The 19,762-nt window shown below is 43.2% G+C and overlaps 1 protein-coding gene across 4 annotated transcripts in view; it reads right to left on the bottom strand.

The window, feature by feature from the left end:
- The window catches only part of PDZD2 (PDZ domain containing 2), a 312,563-nt gene that overhangs the window by 31,547 nt on the left and 261,254 nt on the right, over positions 1–19,762 (bottom strand). For 3 of the 4 annotated variants that reach the window (XR_003757843.2, XM_029060012.2, XM_029060013.2), the window contains 5 exons: positions 15,660–15,741; positions 12,345–12,448; positions 9,940–10,105; positions 6,396–7,204; positions 4,070–4,214 (listed from right to left, as the gene is read on the bottom strand). Coding sequence is in view for 3 of the 4 variants with exons in the window: in XM_029060012.2 (XP_028915845.1) it covers positions 4,070–4,214; positions 6,396–7,204; positions 9,940–10,105; positions 12,345–12,448; positions 15,660–15,741 (1,306 nt within the window). In the remaining variant the exon portion in view is untranslated. The remainder of the gene's footprint in view (positions 1–4,069; positions 4,215–6,395; positions 7,205–9,939; positions 10,106–12,344; positions 12,449–15,659; positions 15,742–19,762) is intronic. The other variant, XM_029060011.2, reaches the window with a different exon arrangement.

Below are 19,762 nucleotides of genomic sequence, written 5' to 3' on the forward strand. Positions count from 1 at the left end.
TTCCAGGCACTCCTGGGTTCACTATTAAACCCCCTGATGAAGTGTTGCGGGATTGACAATTCCTTCACAGAGAGTGTAGCACTGTTTGGCTGATTTGGGGATCAGATTAAAGAAGAGTTGCAGTCCCCATCAGGACTGGATCAAACCCTCACTGGGGCTTGGGACTGGACCACACTGTGGGCCTCCTCCCTCCCTCCCTCTATTCCCCTTCCCTTTTGCCTTCCAAACCTCCAAAATTCAGGCTTTGGTAAAAGCCAAGGTGGAGGTGGAGGCAACGATGATGAATAATAATAATAATGATGGTATTTGTTAAGCGCTTACTACGTGCCAGATACTGTCCTAAGTGCTGGAGTGGATACAAGCAAATTGGGTTGGACACAGTCCCTTGTCCCACTTGGGGCTCAGAGTCTCAATCCCCATTTTAAGATGAGGTAACTAAGTCACAGATAACTTAAGTGACTTGCCCAAGGTCACACAGCAGGCAAGTGGCGGAGCTGGAATTAGAACTCACGACCTTCTGACTTCCAGGCCTGTGCTCTATCCACTATGCCATGCTGCTTCTCTGCAATGGACATTCATTAGTCCTCAGTAACCTCCGTTGTCAAGTTTGAGGATAGGCTGACAAACTGGGCTAGAGAAGGAGGAGGAGGAGGAGGGGAGGGAAGAGGAGAAGGATGGGATGCAGTGGAAAGAGCCCTAGTGCAAAGAGCCCTAGGCCTAGTGGAAAGAGCCCAGGTCAGGAAGTCAGAGAACCTGGGTTCTAATTCCGGCTCCACCACTTGCCTGCTGTCTGACCTTGGACAAGTCACTAACTTCTCTGGGCCTCAGCTCCCTAATCTGTAAAATGGGGATTCAATATCTGTTCTGTCTCCTACTTACAGTGTGAGCCCCATGTGGGACCTGATTATTTTGTATCTTCCTCAGTACTTAGTAAAGTGCTTGGAACATAGTAAGTGCTTAACAAATACCACATTTAAGGGAGGAAAGGGGGAGAATGGGGAGGAAGAGGAGAAGAAGCAGAAAAGGGAGAGGAGAAAGAGGGGGAGGAAGGAGAGGAGGAGGGAGAGGGGCCACCACAGTGAGAGTATTGAGGCTTTGTAGCAGCACCCCATGATCTCAGAAACAGGGATTCAGGGACTCAGGTCCCCAGGCCAGGTCACATGGTTCCTGGGCCTGGCTGGCAGCCCCCGTGAGTCCAGCAGCCCATGTGGCACAACCAGGCTCAGCAAGCCACACCAGAAAGCTAACGCCAGGCTGGGCAGAGCACCAGGAGGAGGTGGAGGCTCATGGTCAGACTGAGGCCTGCGCTCCACAACTGCTGCAGCATCTGCACTGTTCCCACTCATCCAGGACAGATTTTACTCAGGGTGGGGAGAAAGGAAGAGGGGATCCCACAGTCACATGCAGTCTGCTGGCTCCGGGTCAGTTAGACTCCCTCAGGCCAATCATCCCCTCCCTCTTCCAAGCACAGCTGAGCCACTTAAAGCAGAAGCCTTAGTGGTACTTGGGAAGAGTGTGGGCTACCCATGCTGGTTGCCTCCTCCTGGGGGTGTGCTTGGCTCGGCTAAGGGGTCATGGCAGCAGAGCTGGGGCTAGTCTAAGGCAACTCCTAGAGAACGGCCCCAAAGGGCTTCCCTGGCTCCTCCATCAACTCCCCACTTCTTCATAAATGGGAGAAACTAAAATGGGCCCCATGCATGCTAGGTGTCAGATGGAGGTAGGAGACAAGGACGAGTGAATGGGGCCTGCAGGTTGACACCAGGGCTGCCTTGCCTTTGACACTGGACAAGAATGACAGACATTTTAGGAAGGCCTTTCTCATAATGTTTGAAACAGTAGCCACGTTGGTAGAGTTGTCATGGCTTCAGGGGGTGGCTGCCCCCCCACCCCATGCTTTAGCCCAAGGCTCAGGTCTGCAACCCCTAAAGACTCTGCATTAATCCACTGCTGCTCTCTGTCCCCCACCTTCAAGTAGCTGACCATCTAATAGGAGTTAAACATACAATCCACAAAATGTAAAATAAGCACAGTACTTTCAAGAATGAGTTCAAGGGAGAGGAATAGATTAAGGATTGCAACAGTGGTTTAGATGATGGAAGGGGTTAACCTGGAAAAATTTCCCTGGAAAAAACTCCAGGGGCAAAGTAAATAAATCCCATTTCCTGAAGAACAGTGTATACAGAATTATTATTTGAACACCTAATTATTTGAACAGCTGAAATCCAAAAGATCAGTTATTGGAACCAAGGAAAACTTGTATAATCGAGGCACAAGTGAACAAATTGGGAAGTGTGACACCTGAGATCATTATATAACATGTGGGGTTTGGCTATCTCGTGGCTCAGTGGAAAGAGCACGGGCTTTGGAGTCAGAGGTCATGAGTTCGAATCCCAGCTCTGCCACTTGTCAGCTGTGTGACTGGGGGAAAGTCACTTAACTTCTCTGTGCCTCAGTTACCTCATCTGTAAAATGGGGATTAAGACTGTGAGCCCCACGTGGGACAACCTGATTCCCCTGTGTCTACCCCAGCGTTTAGAACAGTGCTCTGCACATAGTAAGCACTTAACAAATACCAACATTATTATTATTAGATTGGATTATTTAAATTAGCTTCAGCCCCAATTAATTTGAAAACTTATCTTCCTATTGCATTCTTAGTTTGGTCTATATCTAAACTCTGTTTTCTACCAGGAACTGTTTGTCCTGTTCTCCCCAGCACCTCTGGGGCTATTTTAGTATGTTTTGATGGTCTTCTAGGAACATCTTCTACTGAGGCTCAGTGAATGGCTAGTTCTGACAGCTACCAGACTGCAACAAGAATCAAATTGTTTAATGCAATTCCAGAGACAAAAAGTGAAGGTATGCTCTCAGGGGCAGGAGAGATGGAAATAGGGGAGGACCGGGGAAGCTTGGGGGGTGGGGGAAGGGGGCGCTCCTTATTGAAGACACATCTCCTCCAAGAAACCTTCCCAGACTAAGTTCCCCCTTTCCTCTTCTCCCACTCACTTCTGCATTTCCCTGACTTGCTCCCTTTGTTCTTCCCTGAAGGTCAGGTCTCCTCCTCCCAGCCCCACAGCACTTATGTACATATCTGCAATTTATTTATTTGTATTGATGTCTGCTTCCCCAACTCTAGACTGTTTATTGTTATATTGTACTCTACCAAGCGCTTAGTACAGTGCTCTGCACACAGCAATCACTCAATAAATACAACTGATTGGGAAGCCCCACTCTTCACTCCCAATTCTCCACCTATAACTGCTTCTGCCACTCCTACCCTCCCCCGACTTTTTTTTTTTTAATGGTCCTTGTTAAGCACTTACTTATCCTGAGAAAGTAAATCATTTGCTTAAGGTTCAGGCTCCAAACTGGACTGGGACCACCTCCCAGATGGCTTCTGGTTTGCAGCATATTCTCCTCAGGCACCTAGGTCACCCTAAGAACAGTACTTGGCACATAGTAAGTGCTTAACAAATACCATCATCATCACCCTAAGTCTCTGCACAAGTCCCAAAGTACCCCCAAGATGCTGCAAGCTCAGGGGTGTCAGTCAGTAGCCTGGTGGATGAAGGGCAGTTGGCTGGCATTTCAGTAGATGAATCTGTGGGCAGGGTATGTGTCTACTAACTCTGTTATAGTATATTCTCCCAAGTGCTTAGTGCAGTACTCTGCACAAAGTAAGTGCTCAATAAATACCACTGACTTATTAAACACTAACATTGATTAGAGGGTCCAAGATTAAAACAAACTTCGATGTAAAAAAACATTTTTCTAGCGTGAATCACTGAACAAAATGCTTCTTGTGATAAATAGACGGTTCAGAAAGAAGAGATTTTATATGCAATTTTGAAGCCATTTTCATATTTCGGGCAGCCACAATAAAAGTTTTAATTAGAAAATGGACCCATATTAAATGGAATTGAGATGCTTCATGATTTCACAGTGGTCAATAAGCTCAACCTTCCACATCAGAAGCAAGGGCCCAAATTTCTATGGGTCAAAATACATCATTGAACAGTACCAAGTATCCTATCTCAAATAATAATAATGACGTGAACAGGAATCTTACCAGAAACTGGGTGCTGCACCTCTAGTGTTAAAGCTGTTGGCTGGTTCTTCACCAAGTGGCAGGCTTCCTGGTAGGACATGCCATCAACTGGTATGCCGTTGATGGAGACAATCTTGTCGCCAATGGTCAACTTTGCCATAGATTCCTGACACAAGCATAATTACAAATTTACACCTGAATAGCTCTCAATCTCTGCATCACAACAGCAAAGTTTTGTAGATGTATACACCTTTAGCCCTCTCTTATCATTGGCAATGAGGAACACAGAAAGCCAGAACAGATGAAGATTTCTAATTTTCAAGAATATTATTTTGGTTCTTTTCAGTCTGAATCTCTCTCTCCTCATCAAGCACTTTATTAGAGCTTCTAAAAATACTGCTAATATCAATTCATTTGAGTTTCATCTCTTCCTGTTCCGCTGTAGAGTGGTGAACACATGAGGAGAATCAGAGAGGAAAGAGGGGAAAGTGAAAGGAATGGACAAATACCAGCATTATTATAAATTACTACTATTACAAATAATCAATCCTGCAAAATGGAGAGGGGACTGTACTCATGAAATTCTTAGTTCACCTCTGTTTCAGGGTATGGAAATCCTTTGGTAAAATGGCAGACTGCCTTCCCAGAGAGGCTCATATTCATGGTAAAACCATGTAATTTTCTTTTTCATGAATCTATCACCATGATCATTTAAAAAAAAATCAGCTGGGTGATCCATTTTCCAGAGGAATTATCTTGAGATAGACTATTGTCTTTAGAGTGGCACACAGAGATCATCTTCGGTAGCACAGCATCAAAAGCCTACACAAACTACAACTCTCCCTGCTGTGTCCCATTCACTGGAGGTGGAGCCTGCTAGACGTCCCCTTGGAAGGGGCAGAGAGGTGGTAGTTAGTTATCTGTGATGGGTGGAAGTGATATAAGGAACAGACTTTTACCTGACCATCTCCCCTATCAACAGGGCCTTGTCCACATCGCTCTGCCGATGTTCTAGACTAGAACTCATTCTAACTTGCACTGCCTGCTCAAGCTTTTCTTACACTTCTTTTTGGGCAGTGTCCAAACCACCACAATAAATCATCCGGTGAAAATAAATGGGATTCCATGTGTTTGGATTAATACTACAGTGCAACACTGGCTGGAACACTTTTTTTTTTTGGTATTTGTTAAGCGCTTACAATGTGCCAAACACTGTTCTAAGCGCTGGGGCAGATACAGGGTAATCAGGTTGTCCCATGTAGGGCTCACAGTCTTCATCCCCATTTTACAGATGAGGTAACTGAGGCACAGAGAAGTTAAGTGACTTGCCCAAGGTCACACAGCTGACAAGCAGCGGAGTCGGGATTAGAACCCATGACCTCTGACTCCTAAACCCGTGCTCTTTCCACTAAGCCACGCTGCTTCTCATAATTAAGTAAAACTTATGACATGGACCTAAACTATTTTTGCTTTGTAATTAACAAGAACCTTTCAATAAATCAAATTATATTTATATTCAAACTCACATGTGTGAATATATATATATACACACACACACACATACACAAACATATATGTATTAATATATATATATTAATGCTAACAAATGAACACTTATCAAGGGAGAGTAAATATTAATGCAGATTTAGTTGATTTAAATAACATTTATTAAGCACCTCCTACCTGAGTAAGTCCCTAAGGAGGCCTAGGAGGAAGTTGAGTGTCAAAACAAATGTTGAGTTGATCTGTTTCAAAAGCTATTTTTGAGATTTATAAATATTTAGGGGAAATGTGAAGAAAGACAGAAAATTCCACAGAGCCTCATCTGTGAGAAATACTTTAGAGAGAATGAGAGTAACTGATGAGAGGAAATTGATTTCTTATAGCCCCTTCCAGACCAAAGGTTCTAGGACCCTAAATAAGAGTCTGGTAAAACAAAATAAAATAATTCTTTCATTCTGAATATATTCCCAAGCAATCTGACTCTATTTATTGCCATTGTTCTCGTCTGTCCGTCTCCCCCTATTAGACTGTAAGCCCGTCAAACGGCAGGGACTGTCTCTATCTGTTGCCGATTTGTTCATCCCAAGCGCTTAGTACAGTGCTCTGCACATAGTAAGCGCTCAATAAATACTATTGAATGAATGAATGAATGATGCAATTTAATAAATGTCTAGGTACCAAGTTTCATGACTCTTAGAAGGATAATGATCAAATTTTTCATCTCTCCTTGCGAGGGGGTGATTTCTAATTACTGGTACATTCTGACTCCACCCAAGACAAAACATGGTGCTGAGCAAAACCTCTCAGGTTAGAAAGCGAGAAAAAACAGAGAAAAGCAAGTTACCCTTTCTGCAGCTCCGGCTGGTCGTAAACCTGCTATCACCACCTTTAAGGGAGTAGCCCGGATTTCCAAGTCTAGACCAAATGACTCATCCTCAGCCCGAATCAACTTCACTGTGTTCACACAGCTAATCCTGGCACCATCTTCTGGGTCATGTTTCTTGCTCTGCGGAGTTATCCTGGCCACAGGCTTGTGACAGGAGACCAGCTCCTCATTCTTCAGCCTCGGGGCACTAGGGCACTCGATACTCATCAGACTCTTGACCCTGGTGATGGCTTTGTGTTCCAATTTTGGGGAAGGGACAGGCTGCTCCTTCTTCCCCGTGCTGCAGGGACTGTCCTCAGGTGTGCTCCGAGCATCGGAGAGTTTGTCTGGCAGGGTAGAGTCTCCAGTTTGTTCAAGAGCCTTCTCCTCAGACCCAAGTGAGCTGCCAAAGCATGGGGTAGACATGGCTTTTCTCACAGGATTCTGGGAGTGCTCACCATCTTGGCTCTCATCATCAGCCTCCACAGAAGAGGTAGCTATGACAACTCCTGTGTCTTTCTCCATCTGAGTTTGATTGGGGTCTTTGAGGGCCCTCTGGATAGGCACACAATCCCCTTCTCTGACGAACCTTTCCTCATCGCTGGCGTATTCAGCATCGGAGCAATCGACTCTCCCCTGCCGCAGGAGTGGGCCACGGGCAGACTGGGGGCTGCCCGGGAGGCTGGTTTGCTGAGTAGACTCCATATGCTTGCTGAATGGTCCCAGCACTCTCTTGCTGCTTGGAGAAATGAGGCTGTTGGCTCGAATTTTGCCTGTTTCTCTGGAAGCTAGAAAAGTTTAACCAAAAGCTGAAATTTACCTTCTGAAATGGGCTTACACCAGAATCATCATCATTCTTTCATTGTGAGTTTATCATTCATATCTACTCTCCTACAACCTGAGTAGTTATCCCTGGTTGCAAAAGTCCTAATCTTAGTCACTTGTGTTCTCTAAGGAATAAAATAAGAGAGAGCAGAGAGGAACTGGAGAGATGGAGTCAGAGGGGCAACTGGACTACCAGGTGATAGATCCAAATGGTAAATGGAGGTTGAAGGGCCAGGGAGGGAAATAGTGGGGGCAGAAGGATTAGAGTCAAATGTTGCTGATGCTTCTCCAAGTGTGGGTACAGAGGGGAGGAAAGGTGTAGATACTTCAAATAGAAAAGCAGACTGTGACAAGGAGGGGAAAATAAGAACTTTCTGTGCACTCTCTGACAAACTATTCTGGAAGAAATCCCGGGACACATCTTCCTTTTGACATCAAGGAACTTCATATAAATTCTCTGGGATTCAATGAAGACTTTAAACAAAATAAAATTGAAAAAAGAGTTCTAGAAGCACAGAGTATACACAAGCACTGGAACTGTTTTAAATGGGGTTTCCTTTCATATGAAAATCTATTAGAGATTTCACCTGATTTAATGTAAGTAGAAAGGGGAGCATCTTCCCAAATCTTTCCTTCTAGGCCAGAATCTAGTACTCAGGTTACTGAACTGTGCCCTCAGGGTCTGGTCTGGGAAGGATGAGGAAGGGAGGATTGGGCGGGGTCAGAGCAGAAAACAGAGAGAAGAAGTGGAGAGTCAACTGTAGCTACAGTGTGGGAAGTAGGGTCTGAGCAGGGGAGAGGGTGAGAGAGGAAGGGGAGGGCAGACCCTGAGTGGTGGGGCCAAAGTTCAAAGCTGTGCCTGAAAACTCCTCACCACTGCTTTAAAGCACTCCATCACCTTGTCCCCTCCTATCTCACCTCACTTCTCTCCTTCTACAACCCAGGCCGCATACTTCGCTCCTCTAGTGCTAACCTTCTCACTGTGCCTCGATCAGGTCATGCCTGGCCCACATCCTGCCTCTGGCCTAGAACTCCCTCCCTCCTCCATACAATTACTCTCCTCTATCCCCACTTCAAAGACTTACTGAAGACACATCTCCAAGAGGCCTTCCCAGACTAAACCCCATTTTTCCTCATCTTCCACTTCTTTCTGCGTTGCCCTGACTTCTTCCCTTTGCTCCTCCCTCCTCTCCCAGCCCACAGTACTTATGTATATATCTGTAATTTGATTTATTAGTATGGATGTCTGTTTATTTGTATTGATGTCTGTCTCCCTCCACCCCCTACCCCCCAGCCCAAACTGTGAGCTGGTTATGGTCAGGGATTGTCGCTCTTTATCATTTAATTTTACTTTCCCAAGCACTTAGTACACTGCTCTGCAGACAGTTCGTGCTTAATAAATATGATTGAATGAGTGAATGATCGGGGACCTGGGGCAGGAATGCACCAGCCTAGGACCAAGGAGAGTCTGAGGGCTCTCCAGAGAAAAGTCAGTAGGTCAACTGTTTTAATAATAATGTTGGTATTTGTTAAGTGCTTACTAGGTGCCGAGCACTGTTCTAAGCGCTGGGGGAGATACAGGGTAAGCAGGTTGTCCCATGTGGGGCTCACACACTTTTAATCCCTATTTACAGATGAGGGAACTGAGGGACAGAGAAGTGAAGTGACTTGCCCACAGTCACACAGCTGACAAGTGGCAGATCCGGGAGTCGAACTCATGACCTCTGACTCCAAAGCCCAAGCTCTTTCCACTGAGCCAAGCTGCATAGAACATTTACTGTGTGCAGAGCACTGTACTAAGCACTTGGAAGAGTACAATACAGCAATAAACAGACACATTCGCTGCCTACAACAAGCTTACAGTTTGGAGATCTAGGTTTACAGGTTTGGGTACACATGCAGTGTAACGTAATGATCTCACACTTATTGGGAGATAGGGTAGCAAGGCCAGCAAAGTTTTTCCCACCTCAGGTCAGTCAAAGCTTCAATGCTGGCTCTGAGTAAAAAAGCCCCCCAAAACAAATAAAACTGTGGTCGTTGCTAAGCGCTTATTATGTGCCAAGCACATACTAAGCACTAGCGTAGTCATAAGATAACCAGGTCAGAAGCAGTCCCTTTTCCAGATGGGGCTCACAGTCTAAAGGGGAGAGAGATCAGGTATTGAATCCCTTTTTTAAAGATGAGAAAACTGAGGCCCAGAGAGGTTAGGTGACTTGATAAAGGTCACACAGCTGGAAAGTGAGAAAGCTGGGATTAGAACCCAGGTCATCTGATTCCTAGGCCGGTGGATATGGTTTCTAATTCCAGTTCTGTCACTTGCCAGGATTAGTGTTGCTGAAAGGAGAAGTTGACAATGGTTTGGCCACCCACTTCTCTAACTCTTCTTAGTAAACACTCAATAAAAAAGTCTGAATGAATGAATGAGCAAGTTCACATTTCCAAAATGCCTTGTAGCCAGAAGGTGGCTTTCAGTATTATCGGTCACCATCATCAACAGCACTGGTATTTCTTGAGTGCCTACTATGTGCAGAGCACTGTGCTAAGTACTTGGGAGAGTACAACACAACAGAGTTAGTAGACACATTCCCTGCTCATAAGGAGCTTACAGTGTAAAGACACTACAGCGTATTACAACCTGATGAGCAATTCTCCAGTCAGTAACTCTAGCCATGGGTTTCTACAATTGTACTTCATTTACCTGGATTTCGGGGAGGAAGGCTGCTGCTGTCATCCAAGGGGATGCTTGCGCTTCTCTGACGTAGGTGCTCCTCACCTCTGACAGGACAGTCAGAATATGACAGGAGGCCTGGGACGTCTTGGGCGAAATATTGGGACAGTTCTGATTCTGAACTGAGGGATCCCTGCTGGAAGGAGAAAAATGTCAGCTGACCCGTAGGAAGTCAAGGGGAAGGGCGAGTGAGGGTTTGGTAATATGCACGCACACACAAATATACAGGCGCGCGCACACACACTCACAGATACAGAGAGAAAAAACAGACACTTTAGAATGCTTACATTCCAAAGCACTTCTTTCTAACTTTTCCTGGGATCACCTCATTATCTGACTTCTCATTCAAGACAGCTATGATCTTAATTACCCACATGTGTATATTTTAGGATCTCAACAGAAAAAGAAACAGAGAGGAAGAAAGAAGCTTCTACCCCATTTAGGTAACTCTGAAGGCTGTTGATCAAGTTTCCAGCAAAGGTTGGCAGAATAATCCATTCTCTCTCAACCTGATGATAAAGTACCTCTATTGGAAAAAAACCCCAAAACCTAATTTTAAAGATTGCACTATTCTACCCTCCCAAACTACCAGAGGTTGTCTGGTAGACTGAAGGGATAGGAGGCAGCTGATACGTTAGGAATATAGACAACTTAAATAGGAAGCAACTTCTTGACATTAAAGAGACCTCACTTATCTAAAGCAAGCCAGCATACACATTACTCTCATTCTCCCTTAGAAAACTGACACCCTTAGAAAACTAAAGGACTTGGGCTGTTCAGGGCAAGAACTCTTATTAGAACTGCCGAGGCTTGAGGGGGAGCTAATCTTTCTTCTAGGGAGCTTATCTTCAGTCCTTTGGGGGACATGAACCCATGCCCTGAAGAATATGCCCAGAGCTTATAGATGTCCAAGAATTTTTAGGTTTTGAGGTTCTCAAAGCACAGTACCAAAGTCTGGGAATTTGAGTTGCATCATGTGAAGCCACATCCCACTCCAACAATGGCAGGAGGGTGAATAACAGAAAATTATTCCCCAATGTCCCCTAGTCAGGAAGCTACTTGTAGTCAGGGGATGTGTCTACCAGCTCTGTTACACTGTACTCTCCCAAGTGCTTAGTACAGTGCTCTGCACCCAGTAACTGCTTAATAAATATCACTGATAGTTGTGAAAATGCACAGCACACTCTGGATAGGCATAACATGGGTGTGTCCATAAATTCCCCACCACCCTCCCCAAGTTAAAACTCAGGTCTCTTTTGGGTCCTACCTGGTTCAGGTTGGACCAATTTCTAAGGGTTCAGCTCAGGCCAAAGTCAAATCATTTTAGCCTCTGCCCATCAACTGTCATGTGCTACCCCAGGTTTTTCCAGAAATGTGATATGTGGTACCCGGTCTTCCTGAACAAACCTGGGAGTTTCATCTACTTGGGTGGAAGTGTTTGGGTGTCCTCACAATTGCCAATGCTTTGTCTGGGCCAGTTATCAGCACAATGACTGCTGTAGTCTATAGGCACAAGGTTCACCAGAATGAAACAGTAACAGGAGATCCAGAAACTACAAAGTCCAACCCAGCCATACAGCACTGTGTGTGGTGCTACCAGATAAGGCAGAGCCAGGATTGATGTAGCTTTGAGGATAAGGGATGTGGGCACGAAGAACAGCGACTTCTTGGGTCATACCAAACCCCACCAAACTTAACCGGACTTCTAAATCTCTTCAGAGAGACCATACTGCCGTAAGATCCTAATGTTCTTCTCCAAATACCAATGATTGATTAATTGATAAGTGGGGGGCACGGTGTTCAGAGATTTCCTCAGTGATCTCCCCAGATGAAATGTTCAAGCTGCTGCAGCCAGAGAGCTCTCATTTATAGGTTCAGATAGGACTGGCACTGGAGATAATTTATGATTTGCTTTTCCCTGTAGTCTTCTAATTCTCCCCAGGGCTTTGGGTGTCAATTTAGATCTAAAACATATCGGTGAGAAAGTGTCCTAGCATTTATTAAACATTTTCGGCTGGATAACTGTGCCTTCACTTTAACTAGTCTTCAGATACATATTTAAACATGATTCAAAAAGGCTTAGCAAGCAAAATAGACTTAAAAAGTCAATGAATTGGCATAAAAACATTTACCAACAGCAGTTTTCCCATGCCACTGGATCAGAAAGGGTGTTAAAAAAAAACCCATTGTAGAAAATGCAGGGAAGTCCTTTTGTGTCAAGCATTCTTTCCTTATTTTGGGGGCTACAGATTTGTGTTGGATAAATAACAAACAAATATAATCTTCCTGAATTTGAAGGTTAGGATAGCTCTGATATCCTGCCCATCCACAAAGTGGCAGAAGTGACTCGATATTGACTTGGATTTAAATATTACCCGACTTGATGGCTCCAGGAAACGTTTCATGGTCCAGCTGAGGGGGGTGGCACCTTCTCCTTGTCTTGCCTTAATTGAAAGTGATGGACTTTTTAGAGAGATTCCTGTGGGAAACATGATTTGCCACACGTTAACCTCGTGATCCTCAAGCCAATCTAATCTAGTATCGAAAGAGGCAGTGAAGAGGCACCTCTCTTGCCTCAGGGTGTATGCTGGCTGATGTGTGTTAATGTGAGAGACTCTCCACTGACTGACTGTAGATGTTATATTTTGGCTTGATAAATAACTGCTTGCAAATACTGGAGTAAGAAGAAGGGGGCTCTTGAAGTTTCACTCAGAACACATCTCCCCTTCCTCAAAACCTTCCCAAGCTCCCACAGCAAGGTAAGTGGTGGAGCTAATAATAATAATGTTGGTATTTGTTAAGCGCTTACTATGTGCAGAGCACTGTTCTAAGCGCTGGGGTAGACATAGGGGAATCAGGTTGTCCCATGTGGGGCTCACAGTTAATCCCCATTTTACAGATGAGGTAACTGAGGCACAGAGAAGTGAAGTGACTTGCCCACAGTCACACAGCTGACAAGTGGCAGAGCCGGGAGTCGAACTCATGACCTCTGACTCCGAAGCCCAGGCTCTTTTCCACTGAGCCACGCTGCTTCCCATTAGAACGCTGAGATTAGAACCCAGATCCTCTCGGTTCCCAGCCCCGTGCTCCTTCCACTAGGCAACACTGCCTCTCAGTAGATTGGTACTTCTAGTACTATTTCTAGTACTGAGCTAGGTCAGGTGGTTCTAAGAACAATGCGAGAGTGGATGTATCACTTTCTCTTCTGTCTGTTCTTCTATTTGCATAATAAATGGTGGCTCCAACAAGGAAGAATTTGGGGGATCCAAATCAGATATTGTTTTGCCTGAAACTCTGCTTCTCTGTTGTTCCTGTTACATAGATCATTATCCTTGTTTATATGTTGCTCTTGTGCTTTAATCATTCCATTTTTTTCTTGTGCACACTTCTCCCCACTTATTCGTAGACTGTGAACCCCATGGGGGCCAGGGGCTATGTCTCCTTTTCATCCATGTATTTTTTCCAGGGTTTATTTCAATGTTTTGCATATAGTAGGTCCTAAACAGATACTAATACTACTCAGACTTGCCAGCTAATAGAACCTTTTCAGCTTCCCTCTCCTTTTGTTCATCAGAAAAAGAAAAAAAAAACCTGAATTCAGGACACCCTAAAATTCCATTAGACATTAGCCTTGCACATAACATTAGTTTTAATCAATCTATCAGTTAATAGTACTGACTAATGTGTGTAGAGCACTATACTAATTGCTTTGGAGAGGGCAACAGAATTTAATATACATTATCTCTGCCCCCACTGACTTTATACTTTAGTGGGGAAGGTAGACACATAAATTACGAATATGAGGAGGTAATTGAGTATATGAGATGTGTATGTGTGTGTGACAGAGGGTCGTGAGTGCTTAGGTAGCACTAGTGGCTCGAGTGGCAATTGGGAGACATAAAGTGGGGAGATTAGAGATTAATCTAGGAGGGTCTCCTGGAGATGTGATTTCAGAAAGGGTTTGGAAATGGGGAGAAATGTGGGGGAGGGAATTCCATGTTAGGGGAGGGCATGAATAAGAGGTCACTGACAGGAAAGATGAGAATGAGGCACAGAAAGTTATCTTTTGAGAAACTAAGACTGTGAGCTAGGGTGCATTGGTAGATGAGAATAAGGTAAATAGGAGGGAGAGGACTGATTGAGGAGCTCATTGCTAATGCAGTGAGGCTCAGCAGAAAGAGCACGGGCTTGGGAGTCAGAGGTCATGGGTTCTAATCCTGGCTCTGCCGCTTGTCAGCTGTGTGACTTTGGGCAAGTCACTTCACTTCTCTGTGCCTCAGTTACATCATCTGTAAAATGGGGATTAAGACTGTGAGCCTCACGTGGGACAACCCGATTAATTTGTATCTAATCCAGCACTTAGAAAAGTGCTCAGCACATAGGAAGCGCTTAACAAATACCAACATTATTATTATTATTATCAGGAGTTTTCTGCTTGATGTGCAGAGAGGACAATATAACCAATGAAGGTTTTTAAGGAGACGGAAGACGTGCAGAACGACCTTTGTGAAATACCATTTGGGCCACTTAGTGAAGTACGGACTAAAGAAGGGAGAGACTGGAGTCAGCGAAGACAAAGGAGGATGATGCAGTAGTCAAGATAGAATACAAGAAGTGCCATTATTGGGAGTGTGGCTTTTTGGAAGGAGAGGAAGGGTAGGATCCTGGAGATGTTGCGGAGAAGGAACAGAATGCTTTGCATTTTTAATCAATGAAAAATGCCTGATGTTTTTTATTACACAAGGAAAAGCAAAAATACCATTAGTGTTAAGAGGAAAGATTGCACTGAACTGGTTTCACTTTGAAGTTGACTTGGCTAGCTGCAAATCTCTGTATGAATCATTTTAATTCCTGTGTACCACCACTTCAATATCTATAGAATGGGGATCATATTAGTAGCTAATTATCAAGAAATGGAAAACTTTAACAGGGACAAAGCATTTCCTGCTCTGCAAGGTGTTTCATAAACCCATAAGGATGATTAGTATCAGTTCATTTCCCCCAGGATATTTCAGATGAATCACGTATAAGCATGTGAAGAACTGCAACTCATCTATGGAAATTTTGCTGAAAAGAGATACTGGAGGCTCTACATCATTTGTTTTTAAACGGAAACATGAGTACAGTTGCAAAATTCAGAAGTGCTGCCCAAGAAAAAAAGAGGAGAATCTCTCTGAATGCTATGCTCCTAAATCCCAATAACTGCATAAAATCCAACAGCCCAGGAGTAAGTGCTCATGTGGCCTAGTGGAAAGAACAAGGGACTGTAATCAGACCAAGATTCTAATCTCAACCCTGCCATTGGCCCTGCTTTGTGACTTTGGGCAAGTTGCTTAACCTCCCTGTGTCTTAGTTTTGTTTAATTTATATGTCTTTCCTTTTAAACTGTGCTCATCTTGGGGGGAGGGAACATGTATATCAGGTCTATTGTACTGTAATCTCCCAAGCGCTTAGTACAGTGCTCTGCATATAAGTGTTCAAAACCTATGATTGGGGATAAGACATCTGCTGCTTTCTCTGCTTAGACTGAGAGCCATGTGAGGCTGAGACTATGTTTGAGTTGATTATTCTGTATTTTCCTCACCACTTAGCACAATGTTTAGCATACAGTAATCATTATCAGCATTAGGGGAAATAAACAAGAAACCTCTGAAAAAATGCTAAGGACATGCAGTATACAACTACAGTACCTAAAATTTGGGACGGATTGGCCTCTTTGTTTTCTCGATGAGTAGTGCGAGCTATTACTTCATCCATCTCCTGCTCCGAAACCTAATTTTGGAAAGAATACAAAAATTAGGCTTTATTTGCTCTTCACAAGTAGCTGAAATCTGGTGTGACATTAACTCAAAATGGCAAAATGAACCAGCTACAAAGGCACCCTTCCCAACCACTGTTTGCCAGAATAGCCTATTTAATGGTGATGGTATGTTTACTCGTGGAGCAGCAGGCTTCCAACTGCAAGGGTTGCAAACAACTGCATTCAAGTCAGATTCTGATCTACTATTTCCTCTGGGAAAAACGTTAACAAATATATCCATTAGATCATGTTAAGTTTCCAATGGAGAATATAGGAGACTCAAATGTATGCCAGCACTGCCTCTGGTTAGTTTGGAAGGTCTTGGAAAGCTATACAACCTCTCGGTCTCTTGCTTTATCCAAATAGAAAGATTGCCTTCCCTTACATGATAGGAGTGAGAACCACAAATGTGATAGCCAACCATGGGCGTATAAGTGCTCAATAGAATGGGGTATCACTTCACACATCCATTGAACGCTAACTTAGGAACTGTCAGTCAGTCAATCATACTTACTGAGCACTTGCCGAGTGCAGAGCATTGTACTAAGAGCCTGGGGTATTGCAATATAACCATTAACAGAAACATTCCCTGCCCACAACGAGCTCACAGTCTAGAGCGGAGACAGACATTAATAAGTAAATTACAGATATGTACGTAAAAAATCAGGAACTCAAGGGAATCATTAGCATTAGGACACAAGAAAAAAATTAACTCGAGGAGACCATCTGCAGTTGTAGCAGGGCAACTGTAACTTAACATGTGCTTATTAAGTGCTCAAAAACGGCCAATGACTATTCTGAAATCAAACTCCAGGTGTCACCCAGCTTCCCAGATTTAATGATGGAGCCAACACTTTCTAATGGAAGCTGAGAAATCAAATCAATTTGGAATTTTTTTATCAAGTATTTCCATAGGTGTCCAAATGTAGTCAAGATTAGTTCACTGGTTTTGCATGTCAAGTCCTGGAACAAAGTTCTCTCATAGGCTGGCAAACATGAGAATCAGGCCAGGCAGGCAGAGGTGAAAACCGTATTACAGGGAGGTTCAATAGGGGCCAAGTGAGTTATTTGTGATGCCCACAAATCCCAGCTTGGACCTCAACAACTCCAAGGGTGGGGCTACCTGCCCTCAACTCCTAAGAACCTCAAGCTCCCAGAGATAAAGTCTCCTGGATTAGTGGGTTCCAGAAGAACCACCAGGAACCACCAGGACTCTCAAGAGTCCCTGACCTTTTATCCTAAATTAAGCTTCTGGACTGTGACTCCCACATACCTATGTGTCCTGAAACCACTTTGCCTCAGGACTGACATCCTGACTGATATGGATTTAGCTCTCTGAACCCTTCCTAGTCAAGATCCAGATGTAGATACTGCTCTCTTCCAGTAATGGCTGAACAACAGCTCCTGAGATGGTGGTTTCGTAAATGTTTGAAAGACATTTAGGAGGAACACTATCAGGCATTAGGGAAGTTCTCAGAAGCGGAATCGTCTAGTGAAAAGAGCATAGGCCTGGGAATCAGAGGATCTGGGTTCTAACCCTGGCTCCACCACTTGTCTGCTCTGTAATTCTGGGAAAGCCACTTAGCTTCTCTGGGCCTTAGTTCTGTCACGTGGAAAATGGAAAGTAAATACTTGTTCTCCCTCCTATTTAGACTCTGAGCCCTATGTGGGCCAGGAACTGTGCCCAATCTGATCACCTTGTATCTACCCCAGCACTTAGAATAGTGCTTGACACAAAGTAAGTGCTTTATAGATACCATTATAATTATTATTCTCCTTAAGTTGTGCTGTTGAACACAGAAATTGAGAAAATCTGTTTGGTTCACTATGTATTAGATCAAAATAACACAAATGTCAAACTAAAAATATCTGGGAGAAAAAAATAAAACTGCTTTGTTATATATTTAAATAATTGTATACAGTTTGAATGCTAGAAGTGAAATTATAATATACTGACTTCCATAATAATACCATATATTTTATTGGGGTTTATAGAAAACTAATTCATTTTCTACAGATTATTTTTTAAAAAACTCCTTTTTCCTTTAAGAACACACGTACTTCAGTGTAGGTAATGCTTAATGTTAAGTGAAATAGCCAGGAAAAATATCAGGCTAAGAAATGCTGGCTGATTTTTCACTTGACTTGCTCTTACCATGATTCTGATCTTTCAAAACACAATTTGCAAGTTCAAGACTTTTGGGGGCATAAGAAAATCCCACAGAAGTTTATTTTTTTTATATGTGAAAAAGAGTTTCCAGATCATTCAAATAACTCTGAAAAGCACACATATCCCCACTCTGTTCCAGAAAATACAGAATTAAAATTGCCCAATTTTCCATCCTTGCCACTTCACAAAGACTAGAAATAGGCAAACAGATCATTCCTCAGCCTGAACCTTTTTGTACCAAGAGGATACAAATGATCCCAGAATCCAATTTAAGAGAAACTGCCTTAGTTATTGCGAATAACAGAAGGAAGAAAATCTTTGTGGTATTTGTTTTGGAAAAACATAAAACTACTGAGGCCCATACATTCTGTAACAAAATGTACTGTTGTCCCCAAAACCTGAGTAAAGTAATATGAAAATAAATTAAACAAAAAAAAATTGGAACTCTAACCAAAACACAATCTGTTTTCAACTATTAGGATACTATTACAACTTAGAACACAGTGTTTATCTACCGGGTAAATGAAGCCCAGCTAAATAAACCCTGAAATTCGGTTTTTCTGAACATATTTATCCCCATGATATGAGCTGAAATTTCCCAGAATCACTTCAGGTAATTGAAATTGGATTTTACAGTTTGGTTACCTACACTAAAGGCTTCTTTGCTGAACTTCAGCTGGATTTCAGAAAGCACTGCCATGGGAAACAATAGGTTTGATTTGCTGTTCGAATTGAAAGTTTTCAAATAGTTTCTTCCAGTCACCTGCAATAAACTGTGTTACGGTTTACCACTACCACTGAGGACATCTGACTCATGAAAAACACTTTTTGAAATTCCTTCTGTAGTTCGTTTTCTTGAAGATGAAGAAAAACAAAAAACACTCTCCCAAATAAAGTTCACTAGGAAATTTAACTGGAAGCAAATAAAGTATTCAATCTGAAAAGGCAAACGTTTTCTTTTTTGTTTCAGTGACCTTCTCTAGAGAACTGTATTCTTTTCTTGACTGTATTGAAATGGATGCCTGTCAATTTATAAAGTGATTTCTCATCCTAAAAGAACATGGCACTGCTGTGATTATAGACATTCACACATAAATGGATAAAACTGCAAAGTAACTCACTGGGTCGGATCCATTGAAAAATTCATTCCATTTAAATTCTAACCACATAACACAACTACTGCAATATGTATGGCTTCGATTTGCCATCTTGCTTGATTAATTACCATTCCTCTCATGGAACAGTCACTCGTCCTGTTCCACAGAAACCTTTTCTTGAGAGCCAATAGGGGTTAGCTATTGACTACAAGTCATATGACACCAATCTGAAGAAAAGCGTATTTACAAATACACCTTATTTAATGCTTGGTGTGTACCCCGAAGAGTACCACACAACCCAACGTATTTTACATATCAGTCTCTTCCTCACTGCTCAGTCACTGAAGCCTACTCTTTCTTTTCTTGGCTACTGTCTTGAGCTCTCAGCTCCCAAGATCACCCCTGCCTCCATTCAAATAGCTGTGGTTCAGTGCAGAGTGCTGGAGTGCTACGGTATGGTCACTGATACAGGCACTTCCAAGGTCCAGACACTGGCTAATATCCTTCCCCTGCTTCAACTTCACAGTTGTCCCAGTTAGTCTGATCTGAATGAGTCTCAGAAACAGCAGGTGCACAGTTAGGAGTATTCCCCTGGGAAGTTGCCTAGATTCAAAACCAAAAGAACATGCCAAATACTACAGCACCAACAAAACAGCCATTGTGTCATCTGAGAAAAGAGGTGGGTGCAATAACTAGAGGGCCATCAGCCATTTTTACCTTCAGCTC

The sequence above is a fragment of the Ornithorhynchus anatinus genome, chromosome 3 (genome assembly GCF_004115215.2).
Source record: "Ornithorhynchus anatinus isolate Pmale09 chromosome 3, mOrnAna1.pri.v4, whole genome shotgun sequence".
Taxonomy (NCBI): Eukaryota; Metazoa; Chordata; class Mammalia; order Monotremata; family Ornithorhynchidae; genus Ornithorhynchus; species Ornithorhynchus anatinus.